This window comes from Leptidea sinapis, chromosome 18, assembly GCF_905404315.1.
Source record: "Leptidea sinapis chromosome 18, ilLepSina1.1, whole genome shotgun sequence".
Taxonomy (NCBI): domain Eukaryota; kingdom Metazoa; phylum Arthropoda; class Insecta; order Lepidoptera; family Pieridae; genus Leptidea; species Leptidea sinapis.
In genome coordinates, this window is record NC_066282.1 from 13,137,948 (window position 1) to 13,157,859 (window position 19,912).

Genomic DNA, 19,912 nt, shown 5'->3' on the forward strand with positions numbered 1-19,912 from the left:
GTGATTGGTCGTAAACGCATCATATTGCCTCCCATTTTATACAATGGCATTCCACTGCCTATTTCATGTGACATAAAATTTCTAGGTGTAACATTTACTCCAAAACTTTCTTGGAAAAAATATACAGATAGTGTTATAATTAAAGCGAATAAAGCTTATAATGTATTAAAATCTTTGTGTGCAACGTCGTGGGGAGCGGACCCTAAAATATTGTTAATTTTGTATAAATCGCTTATTCGTAGTCATTTTGAATATGGCTTTCATTGTTTCGCCGCAGACAGCAAAATTGTTAATAGTCTGGATAAAATACAAAATAAATGTATGCGTACAATATTGGGTGCACTTAAAACTAGCCCAATAGCTGCTATGCAAATCGAGGCCAACCTTCCTCCTTTGTGTATTAGATTTAGTTATCTTAAAGAAAGATTTATTTTAAAGCTCTATAGCTTGCCGACGAACAATCTTCTTAAGAATCTTATTGCTTATCAATCGTCTTCATTTCCGAGACAGTTGTTTATCTTGCAAGATTTTTCTTCATTTTTTAAATTTCTACAAGAGTTAAATATTCATCGGAATAATGATATACTTCCCTGCCATGCAGGTTCTTTTCGATGTAAATATTCTGCAATTAATGTTGTAATAGATCCAAATTTAACTTCAAAAGAGGAGGTTCATGTATTATTGTCAGAATGGTCTAATTGTAAATTTGTTTATACGGATGGCTCAAAAAACAATAATAATGTTTCTTTTGCAATCTACCTTCCTGAAATTAGGAAGGGTATTGGCTTTAAGATTAATAGATATGCCAGTATTTTTACTGCTGAAGCCGTCGCTATTCTTTTTGCTTTAAAGCATATTAAGAAACAAAATCAACTTAATAAGAAGTGGGTAATAGTTAGTGATAGTATGAGTGTGTTAAAATGTTTGTCAAATAACAAAATGAGTGCTAACATCAATTACATCATTTTTGCTATAAAGGAATTGTGGTTCGAACTATGTTTAATCGATATTAAAGTGGATTTCGTTTGGGTCCCGTCCCATATAGGAGTAGCAGGAAACGAAAGCGCTGATTTTCTAGCTAGAACTATCATTAATATATCCGATCTATCCCTATATCCTGATTGCAAAGATCTAGACATTAACATACCATATACAGATATAATAAGTAATCTAAAACAGCGTATGACTCTTCTTTGGGGAAGATATTGGTACAATTGTACAGAAGTTGAAAATAAGGCTCATTCGTATACTTTGTTAGATAATCCCGTTAATAGCACACCCTGGTTTTGTAAGTTTAAAAATAACGCTCACAGAAAGTTCTATACTACAATAACACGAATGCGTATTGGTCACTATCGATTGAATTTTCATCTTCATCGCAAAAAAATTGTCTCCTCTCCTTTTTGTGACCATTGTAATAAGCAACAAGATCAGTCTCTGGATCACATCTTTTTTGATTGTTCGTCCTTTGGCATACAGCGCCTTGTGCTGATGGATGAGCTACTGGAAATATATGGTGCACCCAATATAATCCCGCTCTCAGTAATAGATCTATTAAAGGACACATCAACTTATATGTCCTTGTATAAATTTGTATGTAGTACTGTAAATACATTGTAATTTGTAGATACATACGTTGTAAATTTGTTTATAATTATGTAAATACGTTATAACTTGTACATATACAACTAGTTATAGCATAGCGCAATTCGCGAACTGAACAGATAATGTAAATAGGTAGGTATTATTCTAAAAAGTTATGCAAATTACACTGGATTTGACTTTAAGAAAAGGGGAAAATTATTAGAGACTATATTACTGGATTTGGACTTACTAAAAGGAAAATATGGAAAATATTCTTTAGAGAATTATACATTAACGGAAATGGTAAAATAACTGATGACTTTAAGACTGGATTGGATTTGATGAAAGAAACTACTATAAATATTCGCTATCGAATATACATAATTGGAAAAGGAAAATGGAAATAATGTAAGATGAAATGAGAAAACTGGATTGGACTTTTTGTAAAACAAAATAGTGAAAATAATAAATACCAAAGAAATGAAAATACTAACGACAAGGCAGTAAGGCCCCTGGCTATAGCCTGTTCGAAAGAACGAATTAATATAAAAAAAAAAAAAAAAAAATTGGTTTTGAAAGTTTGATGTTTATAATTAAAATAATAAAGATTTTGTTTTGCACATGCCCCATAACCTAACAGGGTTTTTCTTGTAATCGAGTAAATTGAAAAACGATTTAAATATTCCTCTTTTATTGTATTTTGATGAGCTAATGTTCTAAATTAATGAAACAAAACAAAAACTAAAATAATATATAATAGCTAATTCAGGGTATATCTAAATAGTTAACACACCAACAACACCCGAGATAGTATTTTAATCAACTTCTGCTGATTGCTACTTAATCAGTTGGATAATGCATTTTATTGTTAACAATGATTTGTTAGCACCTGATGGTGCCGGTTGTGAGCGCTTAGGATGTCTCACAGGCATTTCAAAATCCCCTAAAACTGTTATTGAGACACCAACGGCTGCTCTTATGACACAGGTATAGACCAAATCAAATTTGTATCACTTGTTATAAACATTAATACATTACTATTTAATTTATGAATTGATGTTATAATCTTTAAAGTATTCCTTTAAACCTTGCAACAAATAACTAAGCTATTGGTTTATGTACAGGGAGGAAGTGTTGTTCATTTAACTGCTGATGTGTTAGCCAGAGTGTTTACAGAACCAAAATTATTGTGGGTCCCCTTGTCAAATTCCATTCAACTTGAAGCAGGTCTTCAAGCTCAAGGCGAAGGTGTTGCTAAGTTTGCGGGTCTCCCAGGACATGTCAGCTGTGCAACATTACAGAATATAAGTGAAATAACACCAAATGGACATTACGAACTAGACAAAGTACCAGTGTGGACTAAAAATGGCAAGAAACTCCTGACTGCGGAACGGTAACTCTTTGTTTTTATTAATCATCTGATATTATGTAAATTCTCAGTATTATAGAGGTACCTATATTTTATATTTCACTATATAGTTAGATACTTTCAACTATTTTTTTGTAACTACATCTACTTGATCCCTACCACAGATTTCCTCCACACACCACAAACAAGTGGAAGTGGCCTTAAACATTCTATTAGAACCAGTATTGTCCGACTCACACATTTGCAATTGAAATGTACTTGCAATGTACAGAAAACATTAATAAAACTTGCTACAAAGTTAAAGTTCCAGTTTAGCTAAAAGTTTATCCTGATTTAGAAAATTAAGTCTTCTTGAATAAATAAATGAATTATTCGGGTTGATTGCCATCAACATCAAGCCAATATAAAAGGAAATGCCATCAACCTAAACAATTCAAAGTCTTCTTGAACTTATAGTATATCTATTATTTTAAATAATAAAATATATGAAGACAGTTTCCCTTAATACAATTAAATTTTAGCATAAAACTATTAGTTCAGCCACTCAACACTAAAGATATAATATTATCATTATCTGTAATGATAGGAAATTATTTATTTTGCAATGGAATAGGGTATGTCCAGATCTTAAATATTACAATGTTGCCACTATCCAGCTTAAATTAAAAGCATGCTAAAACTTAAAACTTAATTAAATATTCATATTGTTGAAAGCATAGATTTTTTCACTCCAGTACTTTTCCAGGTCATGTTAATTCTTCTGGCTAGTCTGTCTATGTGACTTGTGTTCTTGATTTGTATACCAAGTTATAATACGGTTCTGTTCATATTCAAGGTGTGTGTTGTTTTTTGACATGTGGTTTATTTAAATATTCAGTTATACTATAAAAATTATTTTCAACCAACCATTTGAAGAGTCTTGGTATAAACATTTTCTTTGACAGTATTTTCAAGTCCTCAGGCAATTTGTTATATAATTTTATACACATGTCATGGCTATTTTTAAGAAAAAGTGTTGTTTTAGGACAATGTTTCAAAACAAGTCTATGTGGCTGCGGCTCAACAGCTGATGTGAAAAGATATCTATGGTTACACACAAATTTGCAGGCTTCAAAAATGTACATACATGGTAGATTTAGCAGATAATGTTTTCTAAATAGCATTTTGCCTCTACACCTACTATTGCACGTAAACATTTTTTTGGGCAACAAAAACTCGCTGAACATATGAACCATTACCCCATATTAGTAGTCCATAGCGTAAAACTGATGCAACATATCCATGATAGGCCATAAGGCATAGCTTGTGTGACCCTATTCTTATTTACCTAATAAGTATGTAGACAAAATGATTAATTTTGTTACAAACTTTATCAATATGACTGTGTAGTTGAGATATTTATCAATATGTATTCCCCAAAAAATTACATTATCAATTTAATTTATAACTGTATAATATTTTATATTTAATTGCATTTGGTGACATCCTTTTACATTGAACTGTATATAATTTGTCTTTGATAAATTAACATCTAATTATTCATGTCAAGCCATTTTATTATTTTATCCAACGTCATATTTATTTCTGATTCATACTCTTTATTATGACATGTTATATATATTTGTCATGTTTAATGTGAGACGATATAACAATTGCAATGTTATCAGCAAACATTAGGATCGATAATTAGTCACTTTACGAAAGTCATTTACATAAAGTAAAAACAAAAGTGGCCCCAATACACTTCCCTGGGGAACTCCACGATTATTATAGAGGCAGTTTGATTGGTAAGTAGTGACTGTATTTGTATTATCAAGAAAATTTAGTTGGATACACTGCTCCCTACCCTGAAGATACGACTTGTTCATGTTCCCCTGATTCCATATATTTCCATCTTACTTAGCAATATGTCATGGTCAACATAGTCAAATGATTTTGACATGTCAATAAAAAGTGCAATGGCACGTCTTCCACTGTCCATGTTATAAATAATAGATTCAATTAAATTAAATATAGCCAGTGTAGTAGATTTTCCCTTCTGAAAAATTCTGTAATATAATCTGGAACACACACAAACAGACAGAGAAACTATAAACTACATGCTGTGTGTGTTTATGTCAGGGAGGATGTGTGTTCTTGACAACTGAGTATCCTTGAAGGACAGAACCTATCCATTCTCTGGCTGAGAGAATGGATAGGTCTGTGATAACCATCCCCATCTAGGCATGCCAATATAAAAATAAATGCTATATTTTTATGATAAAATAAATAAAGACAGTCTCCCTTAATACAATTCAATTTTAGCACAAAACTATTAGTTATAGGTTCCATATCTGTAATACAGAGACTGACCAGCTCCTTGAGCGATGTGCTCAAATAGCTACAGATTCCGTATTGGAGCAGATCGCCACCTCAGAGACCAAGATTCCTGGTGATTTCAACCCTTGGGTCTGAAATCGAAACTATTTATGCTAAAATTTCTGTTCAACATCAATCTTTTCTATTGTTTTGGTGTGTAATTAATTTAAAGTATCTACTGAAATTGATTGAGATGAGTCAAATACTCTTACAGATATATGGAATTAATGGAAGTATTCAAACCAGATATTATTTTGGCGATTGCAGATGGACGCACATCTTTAGATGAAGGATCTAAAAGGATAAGTAAATCAGTAGACAGAACACAAAAGATGTTAAATGTCTGTATGGAGAAGTACAAATGTTCCGAAGTCTTAGCGGATAGTTTAATATTAGGTAAGTGGTATAGTTTGTGTTGCCGAATTAAATCTGAGATTTCCTAATGATTGTCAGATGAAATATCTCAATGGAAATCAATGAATAGAAACTATTCATTGGTTGTAGAGCACATAGAGGATAAATAAAACTATTCAAAAATTTTACCGGTAGGACACAAATTGAGGAAATGCATGAGGTTTGTAAGGATAGAAGCAAATGGCATTCTATTGTCTCTGCCTACCCCGACGGGAACACGGCGTGAGTTTATGTATGTATGTAGGACACAAATCGCCACTTGGATATGTCAATAACAAACAAAAATCGAAACTTCTATCTAAATGAGTTTACATATTATTAAGTAAAATTAAAAATGATTATTGTATATATAAGATACATAATAGCTTTAAGGGTGAATGTATACACTTCTATAATAAAGTCCCCGCCACTGTTCAGGCATTATCTATAAATAAATTTAAATGTTTTATAAAAAAAATGGCTCTATTGTAAATCCTATTACTCCACAGTTGATTATCTAAATGATCGGACAGCCTGGGACTAGATTGTGATTATTTTATAGCGATAGAAATTATTGTACATATATTTTTATTGAAAAGAGTGCAAAGAAAGAATGCTGGGAGAGTGTCTAGCGCCACTTCTTCTCTCTAAGAGCGCCATTTGTTTCCGAAGTGGTAGTAGTATCTAGTATATTAGAAATGACATCAAAAATGCCTTTAATACCTTTTATTATTAAATTATTTATTGTTTACTCATTATGCTACCTTTATTACCAAGGCAGCAAGATACTAATAATTACAGTTGTTTTCAAGTATTTTTTTTTTTAATTTATTAAGTTTTTTTTATGCATGTTCTGCACTTTTATTGTATTTCTTAACCTACTTTTAGGACAGTTAAAGTGGTTTACATTTATAATAAGATATTACTTTAAGAAAATATTCAAATTAAAAATATTTACTTTTTAGATGGTTGTAAGCAAAACAGTTTTTTGAATGTCTTAAAGGGAAAAATCCAAGCCAAAATTTTTATTCCTAATTATAATGATAAAGTTGAGTCATATTATATATCTTAAGCTGTTATTCAATCAATATACAAGTGAACATCATTTTGTCTACAATTTAATAATATAATTTTGATTTTTCAGGTGTAATTGTTGGTTGCGGTAGTGAGAAAATGCTTGAGAAGAGTATAGAGAATATTTTCAAATACAGTGATATACTAGCCGGTGTGGCTATCAGCGGCTTATCGGATGGTTCAGAGAGATCGTTCAATGCTAGTGATAAATTGTCAATCATATTTAAAAAAATTAGTGTGAGTATATTAATACTTTTTTTTTTAATAAGTAATACTTTTTTGTACATAAGTATAGTTATACTCTTAATAGTGATTTTCATTATTATAACACTAGAAATAAGGGATTGCTTGTAACTAATTCTAGTAGGCTTCATAGGATACATAATAGCTTTAAGGGTAAATGTATACACTTCTATAATAAAGTCCCAGCCAATGTTCAGTTTATGTATGTGCAGGCTATATTTGTTTTATATTTAAAATTATATGTAATGTGACATCACCAAATGGCCCATCGGAAGACCAGCTTAGGTTTTCACACCAGCAAACATGCTGAGTTGGGACCATTTTTGTAACATATAGGTAGTATTCTGTCAGACTTTGTTTGTTTATTGTTTGTCTCGTTTCTAAGTTTTATTTTAATTTATTTGTATATTTATGTGTATATATGTTTCAAAATAAACATTTTTCATTTCATATACAAGTCTCCAAACAACCACAAAAAAAGCGCGTACACCTTCCTTAAAGGCCGACAACGCTCTTGTGATTCCTCTGGTGTTGCAAGAGAATGTGGGCGGCGGTGATCACTTAACACCAGGTGACCCGTACGCTCGTTTGTCCTCCAATTTTTTTTTTAAATAAATTAACTGGCTCCGTCGACTGAATGTCGACGATTCGGCCAACGTCAAGGTGGAGAGATTTTTTATTTTAATTTAGCTGATTGACGTATGTAAAGAGCTGATTTAAAAGGAAATGGTCGGTTGATATAGCTGTGGTTTTTTTTTGTGAACTGAAGAATAGGCAACAAGAGTTATTACAGTTAGTAATAAACACCCATAATTTTAACTACCTTGTTAGTATCTAATCTAAGTTTAAGGGAGAAATGTGAGAATGTAAGCGGGAATATGTGCCTAATAGAAGCGTAGAAAGTATGGAGGATAGAAAAAAATATGGTACTTAAATAAGATTGTTCCTTCCTCATTGGAGGGACAGTTCCACATGACAATAAAATCCTGAAGACATCTGTCAATGGCTTGTGAAGCCAATGGCAGATTTAAATTAGAAAACAAGGCTATACTTATGTGTCCTTTATTGAAAGCATGTTTGTCTCACTTGATCACAACATGTAAACATTGGAATTTTTTTTCCACAAAAATAACTATGGATATAAATTTTTAATTCCAGGATACTATACCAAAGAATTTTTTGAAAGTTCTGGAGGGTTCCTGGAAACCAGATGTAGTGTTAACAGCTATTGAGTATGGCTGGGATATATTTGACGGATCTCTACCTCTGAAGTTAACCAACTTGGGATATGCATTGAGATTGCATTTTGATATTAACAAAAATAATGATTCTGTTTACGTGCTAAATATGAACTATGATCGGTGAGTACTTTGTGAACAATTTTTTATTTTCATAGTGATATCCCTCACTTATTGTTATTAAATTAAATTTGTAACCAAAATTAAAGAACAATGCGGGCCTGGAAACCGCGACATCTCGGGTTCCGTCCGAGCGCTCTTACACGGATCCAACCGTCCGAGTGACGTATTGTTCGTAAATCTTGGTAAGTCTTGTTCAACTTTAAAATAACAAATTGCTTAGATTTGAAAGAGTGAGTTATTGTATATTATTTGAGCAGGTTATCAACTGTAAAGTAGATCCTGTAGATGGAGCCACAACCTGAGAGTTGAACAAGACATAACAAGATTTACGAACGATACGTCACTCGAACGGTTGGCTCAGTGGAGGAGCGCTCGGACGGAACCCGAGAAGTAGCAAATTGTGTATGCAAATTAAATTCTTTGTGCTATTTCCTCTCAAAGACTTTCTTCTGTCTGCAATAATATGTATGCTAATGAGATTCAGATTTACGCCCACTCATCACTTGAGAATCTTCCTTAAACCACCATGTATAAAACCAAATATGTATGTGGAATGGTTCTATCAAAGTTATATTGTATTGTTTTTAATTTCTTTCAGATATAAAGATGATTTCAACCCGATTCTCGATGGCTGTGAGTGTCTTACTTGCAGGAAACACACACGTGCGTATATTCAACATTTATTGAAAACAAGGGAAATGCTATCCTCGGTTTTATTGAGCATGTGAGTATTATTTTATGTTGTAATAATATTGAGAAAACTAATATTGTTTGCTTAGATAATTTATATGTCTAGATAGTCTCTTGCTGTTAGACAACTGATAAAGACAGGTCAGGAATATTAGTTTAGTGTGCGTGACAAGTTACGTCTTATAAGAATACTCGTGATTTGTATGACACTTTGTGTTAGTGTGTGTGAATTGCTCAAAATAGAGGTTAGTTCTAAACTCGTTTTTTTTTCGACGTTTTCACAGCTGTCATAGTCTTTCTAGCTTTATAAATGATCTAAGATTGTTTATGTTAGATTATTAAGTAGCCTTTACATTAAAAAAGACGTGTACGTTTCGGGAGAGAGAGAACTTTAACTTATCGAAGTTGAAATATTTAATATTGAAATTGTTGAACTTGAGAAAAGCTTAAATTATTACTTAAATTTTATGTATATTTATTATGATACTGTAAGAAAAGGTTATTTATTAATAAAATCTATTATAAATTGTAAAATATATTTTATTCTTAGTTATAATTCTTGAACATGTAGTATGTACATTAGAATTTTGTGTATGTATATTATTAGTCTCATTATTTAATCATATAAAAGTAACAATTGGTTAGAGTGAGAGAGGAGGAGCCTACCTACTGCTGCCGTATTCGTGAGAGAAAGGGAAGCCAGACATGCGCCGTAACGCGTTACGTTACGAAGCAGTTTAACCTACCATAAGAGGTTATCACTTCAAAAATACATCTTTAAAAATTATTAACAATTTGGATGCAATACATAAACTGAAACCATTCTAAATAATACAGAAAACATAGTCATATACACACATAAATTTGAAGGTATATGTGAGATGAACTCTAAAAGGGCTCACAGCGGGGTTTAATGCTTAGGTGAAACTGGTGAAAACGTCATCTTTATAGCAAGGAACAAGTCATTTATTTACTGTTTACAGGCTAATTTCGGATATTCAAGGACTTTTTATGTTTAACCGATATTTTAACGTTATTTTAAACATCGTGATCATAGTCGCACATTGACACCCTTTTAAATACTTTTAATAGTCTTCATAATGCTCGTTTCCTTCCCTAAGATATACGAGGGAAGCGATGTCTGGTCCAAGCGTCATGCTCGTGTAAGGGCACTGCTTCTGTTGCCTGATCGGTCCTGTCTTTGGGGATTTTTACTTATTTATAGTTATTTACTTATTATATATTATACTTATTTATAGTGTATGCAAATTGGTACATTTTACGTTTTGAGTTTTTTTACGTCACTTTTCATTATCTGTTTTTTAATTTTTTTAAGTCCAAAGTATTTAGTAACTTTGGTGCATCACTTTACATACATTGTGCAAAATGTAATGTGAAATGCTGAACCTGTAATTATTTATACAGGGTGAACCAAAAGTCCGTTTATAATTGGAATGATGATTAAAAAAAACTAATTACAGTGGATCAAAATTGTTTATTGATTTCGATAGTAAACAAAAGGGGAATTTATTTCTTAAAATTACATCATCCATATGCAATCCTTCATTATTCTGGCATTGCTGCAATCTAGAGCGGAAATTTTTGATAACAGCTTTACATATTTCTGTTGAGATGTTTTGGATTTCTGTGCGAATACGATCCTTTAATTCGTCAAGAGTTACTGGATTGGTGTCGTAAACTTTAGCCTTAAGATATCCCCAAAGAAAAAAATCCATTGGTGATAGATCCGGGCTACGAGGCGGCCAGTTAATGCCCCCTCTTTTCGATATCACTTTTGGGCCAAAAATGTCTCGAGCTGCCCTTAACGAGTCATTACATGTATGACAAGTGGCTCCATCTTGCTGAAACCATGAGCGTTGATTAAAACCAACAAAATCCTGCAGCGCGGGAGCGAAAAAGTTTTGTAACATGGTTATATACCGCTCGGAATTCACTGTAACCGCACGTCCTCTTGAGTCTTCAAAAAAGTATGGACCAATAATGCCTCTTGCTGAAAAGGCAGCCCATACTGTGACTTTGGGTGAATGCAGGGGTTTGTGATGCTTTAATTTCGGATTAGTGTCACTCCAATAACGACAATAGGCATGATGACAAATTTTGAGAAACTGTTCTATAATATTTGGAAATATATATGAATTATAATAAACATAATATTTCTGCGGAAAATTTAGGTTTAGTACTTAAAAAATAATTTTTGATTCATAAATTTAAAATTTGCACCAAAACGCGTCAAAGTGTCATGGCGTCGCTTGCTTACGTCACTTTAGTGTACAAGGAACATTCGGTATATGTAAACATTATCTAATTCATATTTAATTTGGACATTTTACTAGTTTTTACATTAAAAACATGACTTCGAAAGCATATCGGTGGTGTTCCGTCCCTCTGTGTACTAATACGTCCATAAAAACTCCTGAGAAGTTATTTATTTTCGTTCCTTTCGATAAGAAATTAAGAAAGAAGTGGCTTGAACTTGCAAGACGTGATTTGGAAGGAATATTACCCACTACACAGCTTTATTTTTGTGAAGATCACTTTGACGTAAGTATTTCCTTTTTTATTTTGTAGAATTTTGTTGCTAAATTCATTATAAGCTAATTTTATGGGAAGAAGTAAACATTGATATACAAACTTTTTGGAGGTTATGATTCTCTTACTCACTGTTACTTATTATAATCAAATCCTCAATGAATGAGCTATTAAAAAGGTATTTTATTTCATTTTCAGTTACCAAATTATATGGCAAACTACATGGAGTATCATGTGATGGGGTCAGTGTCGCAGATTCGCATGAAACCTGGGTGCGTTCCCTCAAAATTTGAATGCCAACCTGACAGAAGAAAACGAACTTCCGACTCAAACGAAAGGAAATATAGTGCGAAAAAGCAAAGAAGAGAAGTCGTTGCAGAAGCTGAGCAAGAATTACAAAATAAAACAACTACAACTTGTTCTGTTGCAACAGAACAGCTAGAACTTGAAGACCCAACCCCCGGAACATCAGCCATGCAGGAAAGTACTACAAAAGATGCACCTAAGATGGTAAATAAATCCATTCAAGTGTATATAACAAATAAGTTCAGAAGTAAAGCTGTTCAAACAGAAATAAAATCAGTAGATCAGATGACTTCACCATCGAAACCCTTTTGTCGTTCTGCTTTTACTTCACCATTTAAATCACAAGTACCAAGCCATCCATATTCACCATACAAAAATGTTCCAAGAAAATAGGATTTCAGGCAGATTCTGACAGTGATATTTCATACACACCATCTGTAGCACATAGTGAATCACCATCAGTGACATCTTTAAAAATTAAATCGTCTTCAGACTGCAGTGAATTAATTGAAGACGATAAGAAACAAGAGGCATCAAGAATCTTGGCATATACATTGCAGAAAATAAAAAAGAACCCACGGTCTTACATTGGAGTTCCTAACAGTTGTTACTACCTTATAGATTTAATTGAAAAAAAGTTAAATATTCCCACACACCATATAATAATGTGCTTGAAAAAAATTAAATTAAATAGTAGTTTCAGAGAGCTTTCTGATGATTTTTCTATTGATCCGACATATGCCAGCAAGATATTTTTGAAAAATATACCACTAATAGCTAGTTTGATGCGACCTTTTCTTGTTGTCTTAGATAAAGATTCCATAAGAAAAAATTTGCCTATGGCCTTTAGGCATAAATATTGCAATGTAACTTGTATTATAGACTGCTTAGAAATTGAGATAGAAAAAGCCTTCAAAAGCAGTGAACCAGGCTCTCTCCTGGTCAGAATACAAAAAAGCTAATATGATAAAGTATCTTGTGTCTTGTACTCCTAATGGACTAATCAATTACATTTCTCCAGGATATGGAGGAAGAATTACTGACACATTGTCGGTCGAATCTTGTGATTTTATAAAGTGTTTGCAACCAGGTATGCGTGTGATGGCTGACAGAGGTTTCAAACATGTACAACAATATTTAAGAAAACAGGGAGTGAACTTAGTACGACCTCCAAGTGTTGCAACTGGTACAAAGCTATCAAAACATGAGGCAAGGGAAACAAAACAAATTGCAAGCTTAAGGATTCATGTGGAGAGAGTGATTAGACGCCTATGTGAATTCTGTATGTTAAAGCCGCATGCATGTGTAAATGTTAATTTTGTCAAATTGCTAGATGATGTTATAACCATTGCCTGTGGATTGATTAACTTACAAGATTCTTTGTTAAATAAATATACATGTTTGTTTGATCAAAGAATCTTGTAAGATCAAATCAATCAGCTTGATCAAGAATATATGCCAGTTCAGTTTCAGAATAATGTTAGATTCAGTTTCTGAAATCCTGTTTGACTGTACAATTTTGAGTGCAAGTTATTGTATATGCAGATAATTAAACAAAGAATCAGTATTATTTCGAAGTTCATTGTTACTTTGCTTAAACTCGTTTGTTTAATATGAGCTAGTCTAACATAAAACATTGATATAAGTGAATGTAAATGAATATTTATATAGTGTTGTAAATTAGTATATAATGTGTGAAGATCATCAGAGGTTTATCCTACAAATAAAAACATTTTTACATAAACTGGTTTTTATTTATAACATTACACTTTTATATAACACTGGATATACATTATCCTTCCACAAAGGGAGGGACTATTACCTTAAGAAAATCTGATACATATTTTTCATCATACATAATTTCCATTATATCTACTTTCTTATTGGCACTGTAGTTGCAGTCAGCTACACAGAAGTAGCCTTTTTTATGTCCTGTTAGTAACATTTGAAGTTGCATTTGCACATAAAACTTTTGGGTTGGCTTCCCATTCTTTACATATGCTTTAACTGTTTTTTGACTCATAGGACACTTAATTTCTATTATACTATTTTCACAGATCCCATCAGGTGAACCCGCTAGCATGGGATAATTTTTAGATAAGAATAACCCACATTTTCTAATTTTCTTTTCCAGGTTGGCACTTACAGTTTTCCTCACTTCATCCTCCAAAATTCTACCATGTTTCATAGCTGTTGTGTCTGGAATTTTTCTACCCATTATTACTGCCATCAGAGTGCCGTCACTGGTTTTACACCTACTGAATTCATATGCTCTTGAAGCGGTCACTCTGCCATACCTTAATTCATACCAAAGCTTACTTTTATGTTGCTCCCTTGTTTCTTCTTCTACATTGTTGATGTCAGCATCAGAAAATATCACACTATCCAAAAATTTATTACAACAGTTTTCTTTATATTTCAACACTAAATTGTCCATTGATAGACTTAAAAGTCTATCAAAAACATAGTCCTTTTGGTATTTCATTAATTCACAGTCTGTTAACCTTCTTCTCTTCCCTTCTTCTACAAACTTTTCGAATACTTCGGTATCAGATGGTAAGCTAGGGCTACCCTTAGATAATTCCGTAGCAGTTATGTATTTAAGGGTACTCCCAACTCTAGAAAGTTTGGATTTCCTCCAATAGCATTCTATGGATGTGCAAGATGGATCTTCACTTCTGCGATGAACCCACATTAAGAATGCCATGGTATGTTTGCAGCCTCCTTGAGAAGCCACACAATCATGACATTCTACTGACTTAACTGTTTCTTCTTGTTCGTCGACTACCAAAGACACTCCATACAACTTGGCATGCACTTTATGTTCTGGGCAGATTTTAGCTTTTATTGTGCACAAATTTCCTTCATGTTTGACCTGAACATAGCTTACAGCATCATCACCATAAGATGCCCTAGCAGACCTGAAATAATTAAAGCAATGGTAAATATTTAATTGCAAAAAGAAATATTTAACATAAACATAACCTCAAATTGTAATATTGAATGTCATACTGAAATAGGTACAATAGCTATGCTTTCAACGAATTATATTATGGTTTAAATAATTAATTAACTGTTTAATACACAATACTTACATGGAAGTTTTAACATTTCTAAATTCTGCTGAACAGAAGTCTTTGTTTGATGCCAGAAACGTTCCTAGCATTATCAAGTCGATTCTTGGTAAATTTGCGCTGGAAGCCTTTGTAAATCCTTGTTCCATGACTCAATTTAGCGCAATCAATTTACACAAAAGAAATTGAAGTTAATAACAAAACAATAACGGCGTATTCAATTAAAAAAGCGAGCGAGTGTGTATTATCTTAAGTAATTCAAATGTAAACAAAGAGAAAGAACTCTAACGTGACGTCATGCGCTCTGATTGGTGTTCAACATTTCATGGCGGATTGCCGTATTTAGCGATTTTATTTTATCGATTATTATATTCATCTTGCTTTTAATTATGAAAAGAATCAGAGTTTTAGAATTAGGAATTTTGTAATAATATACACACAATTATTTCAATGAAATTTACTTGTTGTCATCATGCCTATTTTGTCTATTAACATACCCATTTAGGTGGAAGTGTGCCTCGTCTGAGAAAAAAATGTTTGTAAAACTGGTGAATCGCTCTAACATTTCGTTCGCGAACTGCAACCTAGTGGCATGGTACTGAGGCCTTAATTCCTGCACCATTTGAATTTTATAGGGATGTAGACTTAAATCTTTCTTGAGAATGCGGTTTAATGATGTTCTTGGCACGTTAAGGACCGCAGACCGCTTCCGAGTTGAAAGTCCAGGTTGGTCACGAACAGACGATTTTACTCGCTCCACGTTTTCGGGGTCCCTCGACGTTCTAGGCCGGCCAGATCGAGGTAAATCCATTGTTGAACCCGTCTTCTCAAACTTGAGCATCCATTTTTTAATTAACACACCTGATGGAGCTTGATTTTTGTGTCGTATCTTGTAATGATTGCAAAACTTTCGTTGAGCTAAGGTTGCAGAATCGTTGTTTCGATAGTACTCGCGTACACAAAACGCGCGTTGACTACCGCTGAACGACGCCATGGTACTAAATTCCCATTGGCCGCTCTTGCAATGCGTAACCCCTCCACCCCCCTCCGCCGCCGCTGCTAGACGCGGCAACCGATTCAAATGTTAACGGACTTTTGGTCCACCCTGTATATTAAAAAGACTTGCTATTAGAACTATTATATTATTTATTTGGACAAGTTTATTGCCACTTCTTTGACATTCATAAGTGGTGTTATTGAAGAAATGATTTTTCTATCATTCTTAATATCTTAAAAAGTTAATAAAATATTTAGGTACTATATATGATCAATATATTTTGTATAGTAATAATAAGTTGCATAACATAAACAAGTTTTTTTTTTAAATTTCAGTCACAACCTACATAATTTCGACCAACTATTCTGCCACGCACGTCGACATATTGCAGCGAAAACATTTGACTTATTTAAAAAGTATATCCAAGAACAGTGCCAGAAGCTAGATCCATTCATAGTGTATAAAGAAGAATCTATTAAAGATTTGAAACAGGTTGATGAACACAAGAAGAAAATTCGTACAAATGACATCGACAATATTAATAGTGAAAAAATATTGAATACGTAATGGTTTGATGAATTCTGTAGGATTATGTTTTTTTTTTGTTGTGCTGTTGTTTTTGTTTATGGTGCTATAGTACCAAATAAGGTATAAGAGAAGGTGAGAACCAAATGATTTGACATAAATGTTAGACATGTAAATAGAATAATTGAAGTTAAACCGTTTAAATGAGTCCAAATTGATCAAATTGGTAATAACTTTATAGTGTATAGTATATAGCGATTAGCGATTCAGTGGATGAAATTGTAAGGTGAGTGTTGTTTAAATTTACAAGAGCGACATTTCAAGTCAATTTCCTAATATGCAAATATTGGGGTTGAGCAGGTTATTCAACTGCATAGTAGATCCTGTAGATGAAGCCACAACCTGAGAGTTGAACAAAGCAAACAGAATTTTATAGCGAGGCGGTACTCGAACGGTTAGCTCAGTTGGTTAGAGCACCGGCACGGAACGCCGGAGGTCGTGGGTTCGAATCCCGCATCGTTCTAAAAGTTTTGTTTTCAAATTTTATTTGTGTATTAATCCTAGAAGTGTTATCACTTTAAAAACATAACACATTGTAAGGTGAGGATCAATCAGTGACCCAAGTGGCTGGTCCAATGTCACTCCTGCCAAATGTATTCATGGATACAATGTCTCACCAACAACCTACACATCATCCGATGGATAAAGGTCTCAAACTGAAGATAGTCAAAAGAAGCGATTTTGCACTATCGTTCTAACTACCACGCTGCTTTATCAGCCTAAACAGACACAAGATCCGAGCATGATGATTGGTGCTAAAGATTGAAACAAGTTTTATTTTCATATATGACGTTGAGTCATGTCAAATGAGCATTTCTTCTGTGGATAATATGTTTCAAAAGCAGATAAATGACCAATGACACAATAGTACCCTGTTCAACAATGGCAAAGTCGGGAAAAACAATTCGGAATGAGGGTGTGCAAGACTAGACGAAGATGTAATCGTCCCAATACACATGCATCTTATAATATTTAAATTTTAGCACAGAAATCGTAGAAAGCAAAGTTGCAAAATTGAACGCAAAGAGAGACAGATCTTAAAATAGAACCGAATGACAGCACGAGTGTAACAATGAAACTGCGATGACCTGCGACCATGAAATAAATAAAAATATATCTACTTAGGTGCGGAAAAAAGTAAAATATGGCGCGAGAATTGTGGGCATTATCTACGCGCATGCGCTATACTCATATAGCGCATGCGCGTCGATATGATGATATGACTCATCATGGAAATTGCGCAAGTTACACAAAATACAACGAAATTTTGTGCTAATCATACACTGAATTTTTACAAAGAGTTTTTACAGTTAACAGTTAAAAGAGTAGTACAGTTAACGCGTTTAAAGTACGGGAAAGAGGTGAATGGCCCTCTACCGGCCCTTTGTAGTCATTTCCCAGCACTCCAGCAAAATGGACTCATTTATACGGTTTATCTATAAATCGATACCTCAGTTCCAAAGTGTACCAAGTCTGAAATTGAGTAAGTTGAGATAAGTGTGAGAACTTGTTCCATAAAGGACAACCAACTATTACCATAGAGAAATAAGTCGATAAGTAAATGCAGTTTAGTTTTTATTTCTAGTATATCTTCATAATCTAGGATATTTTCGTTTCATTCAGTAACATATTGGAGTTGTTTTTTGATTTGGTACTCTTTGGAAGTGAGGTTACTGATATATAAGTATTAAGGTAGGCTTGGAAACCGAAAATATTCTAACTATTTATTCCGTTTTGTTCTTCTACCTTTAAAGGTATGTAATATATTGGTTAACCAATATATTTCTTTTAGACCTTTTAAAAAATTTTGGTGCATTTACCGGGTCGCATTTTTATTATCACCGAGGCATTTGCCAAAGCACAGTTTAAATTTCAGTTGTTTACTCAATATTTGTTTATACTTAATGATTTCAAACGGTGTTGTTAACGACTTGAACACGAAGCGACTCTTGCGGATTTAACCGGTTTAATAAGCGGTTAAAACAACTCATACACCGTTCATTCTCCAAAAGAAATAATAGGTATTAATACCTATTACAACCGTTTGCTAGCCTTGGTATTAAGCCGGTATTATTTTATAAACGTATATTCTTTTATAGTTGCGAATAATATTTATGCATTGTACAGTTCTCGCCAAACTTATTGGTCACTTCGTTCATAATTGCCAATAACTAATATCTAATATATTATAATTAATGCCATATCAGAAAATTGAAAAAAGTATTGCATTAATTATTGTTTTTGTTATGCGCCATAGAAATCTAAATAAAATGGTATTAGAAGTGACATGTCCGCGTTAAACATGTTATCTATCAGATGATGTTTAGACCAATAGCGAGTAAGTGATTTAGTATTAATAGGAACAATGGATGTCAAACAACTCGTACAATCAATAAATATATTTTTCACTTGTAACCAAATTTGTACATTTAGCTCCCCGAAAGCAACATTCATATGCAACTGTTATTGCTTTCTCAACCAAAAAACAATTTGACTATTTAACCTGTTCAATAATCTCAGTAGTTACTTGAAATAGATGTTTAATAACATATTTTAAATTTCTATCTTGAATACTATCCAAATCATAATCGATGTATTACCAGAAGATGGCATTGACATGTAGACATGTTCTACATTACTCCAATTTAGATTGCTAATAATAGCTGCGACATACATTCGCATACAACAGTTATATTATTTTTCGTATCAGTATATTATTTCTACGTTTGTATTTCCTATTTGTATTTTTCGTTACGATTGAGATTTTGAAGTTGCAGAAATGTATGCGTGTATGTATATACCGGGTCATACAATCAACCGGGATACAATCTCTGAATACCGAAGGGTTCTGTAGAGCTCCCTATAAGTGAATCATTGCTATTAACATTTTAGCATGAAAGTTCTGTAGTTGCAGGAAAAAAATACAAAAATGTTTGTAGACTTTTTTAGCTAGCATTGCAATACAATTTACAGTACCTACGTAAGAAGGGTAAATGGCAATTATTGTGCGTTTCTATTGCTTTTTTATATAATTTAAGGGACTCTTAATAATATGTTATGATAGTTATGATTGAAAAATGGATTGCATTGCATTTTTATTCTCAAAATAAAAAAAAATATATATTCAACATCATAGTCCAATTCGAACCCACACTTATAGGATTTAGTTGTTGTACATCCTGTATAGTCGACAGTCGTTTTAATAGGATTTGCAATCATAACATATTTTCTATTAACTTTTTATTAAGATTTCTATGTTCAAAGCGACCTTTAAGTTTGGTGTAGTAGTAGTCTGCAGGTTATCTGCATTCGGTAGGTACATACTACC

General features: G+C 33.0%; 2 protein-coding genes across 3 annotated transcripts; one reads left to right on the plus strand and one right to left on the minus strand.

Annotated features, from left to right (window-relative positions):
• The first annotated feature begins 1,253 nt into the window (after positions 1–1,253).
• LOC126969570 (queuine tRNA-ribosyltransferase accessory subunit 2) lies at positions 1,254–17,889 on the plus strand. Its single transcript, XM_050815099.1, has 7 exons — positions 1,254–2,571; positions 2,709–2,977; positions 5,526–5,707; positions 6,849–7,015; positions 8,180–8,382; positions 8,981–9,106; positions 16,335–17,889. The coding sequence occupies exons 1-7, from the start codon at positions 2,440–2,442 to the stop codon at positions 16,564–16,566; spliced, it is 1,311 nt and encodes a 436-aa protein (XP_050671056.1). The 5' UTR covers positions 1,254–2,439; the 3' UTR covers positions 16,567–17,889.
• On the minus strand, positions 13,706–15,368 carry LOC126969572 (uncharacterized). Of its 2 annotated transcripts, none has more exons than XM_050815103.1 (2): positions 15,024–15,368; positions 13,706–14,849 (listed from the first exon to the last, which is right to left on the minus strand). In XM_050815103.1, exons 1-2 carry the CDS (start codon positions 15,149–15,151, stop codon positions 13,721–13,723), a joined length of 1,257 nt encoding a protein of 418 aa, XP_050671060.1. In that variant the 5' UTR covers positions 15,152–15,368; the 3' UTR covers positions 13,706–13,720. The 2 variants fall into 2 exon arrangements, with proteins under 2 accessions (XP_050671060.1, XP_050671061.1); XM_050815104.1 differs by having other exon boundaries at positions 13,706–14,840; positions 15,024–15,367.
• Positions 17,890–19,912: the final 2,023 nt, after the last annotated feature.

Excerpts from the sequence above, each read along its gene's own strand:
- LOC126969570 (XM_050815099.1), top strand. The coding sequence starts at position 2,440 with ATGCATTTTATTGTTAACAATGATTTGTTAGCACCTGATGGTGCCGGT. Across the intron at positions 2,978-5,525 it reads AAACTCCTGACTGCGGAACG|ATATATGGAATTAATGGAAG; the intron begins GTAACTCTTTGT and ends ATACTCTTACAG. Across the intron at positions 5,708-6,848 it reads AGCGGATAGTTTAATATTAG|GTGTAATTGTTGGTTGCGGT; the intron begins GTAAGTGGTATA and ends TTGATTTTTCAG.
- LOC126969572 (XM_050815103.1), bottom strand. The coding sequence starts at position 15,151 with ATGGAACAAGGATTTACAAAGGCTTCCAGCGCAAATTTACCAAGAATC. Across the intron at positions 14,850-15,023 it reads AGAAATGTTAAAACTTCCAT|GTCTGCTAGGGCATCTTATG; the intron begins GTAAGTATTGTG and ends TAATTATTTCAG.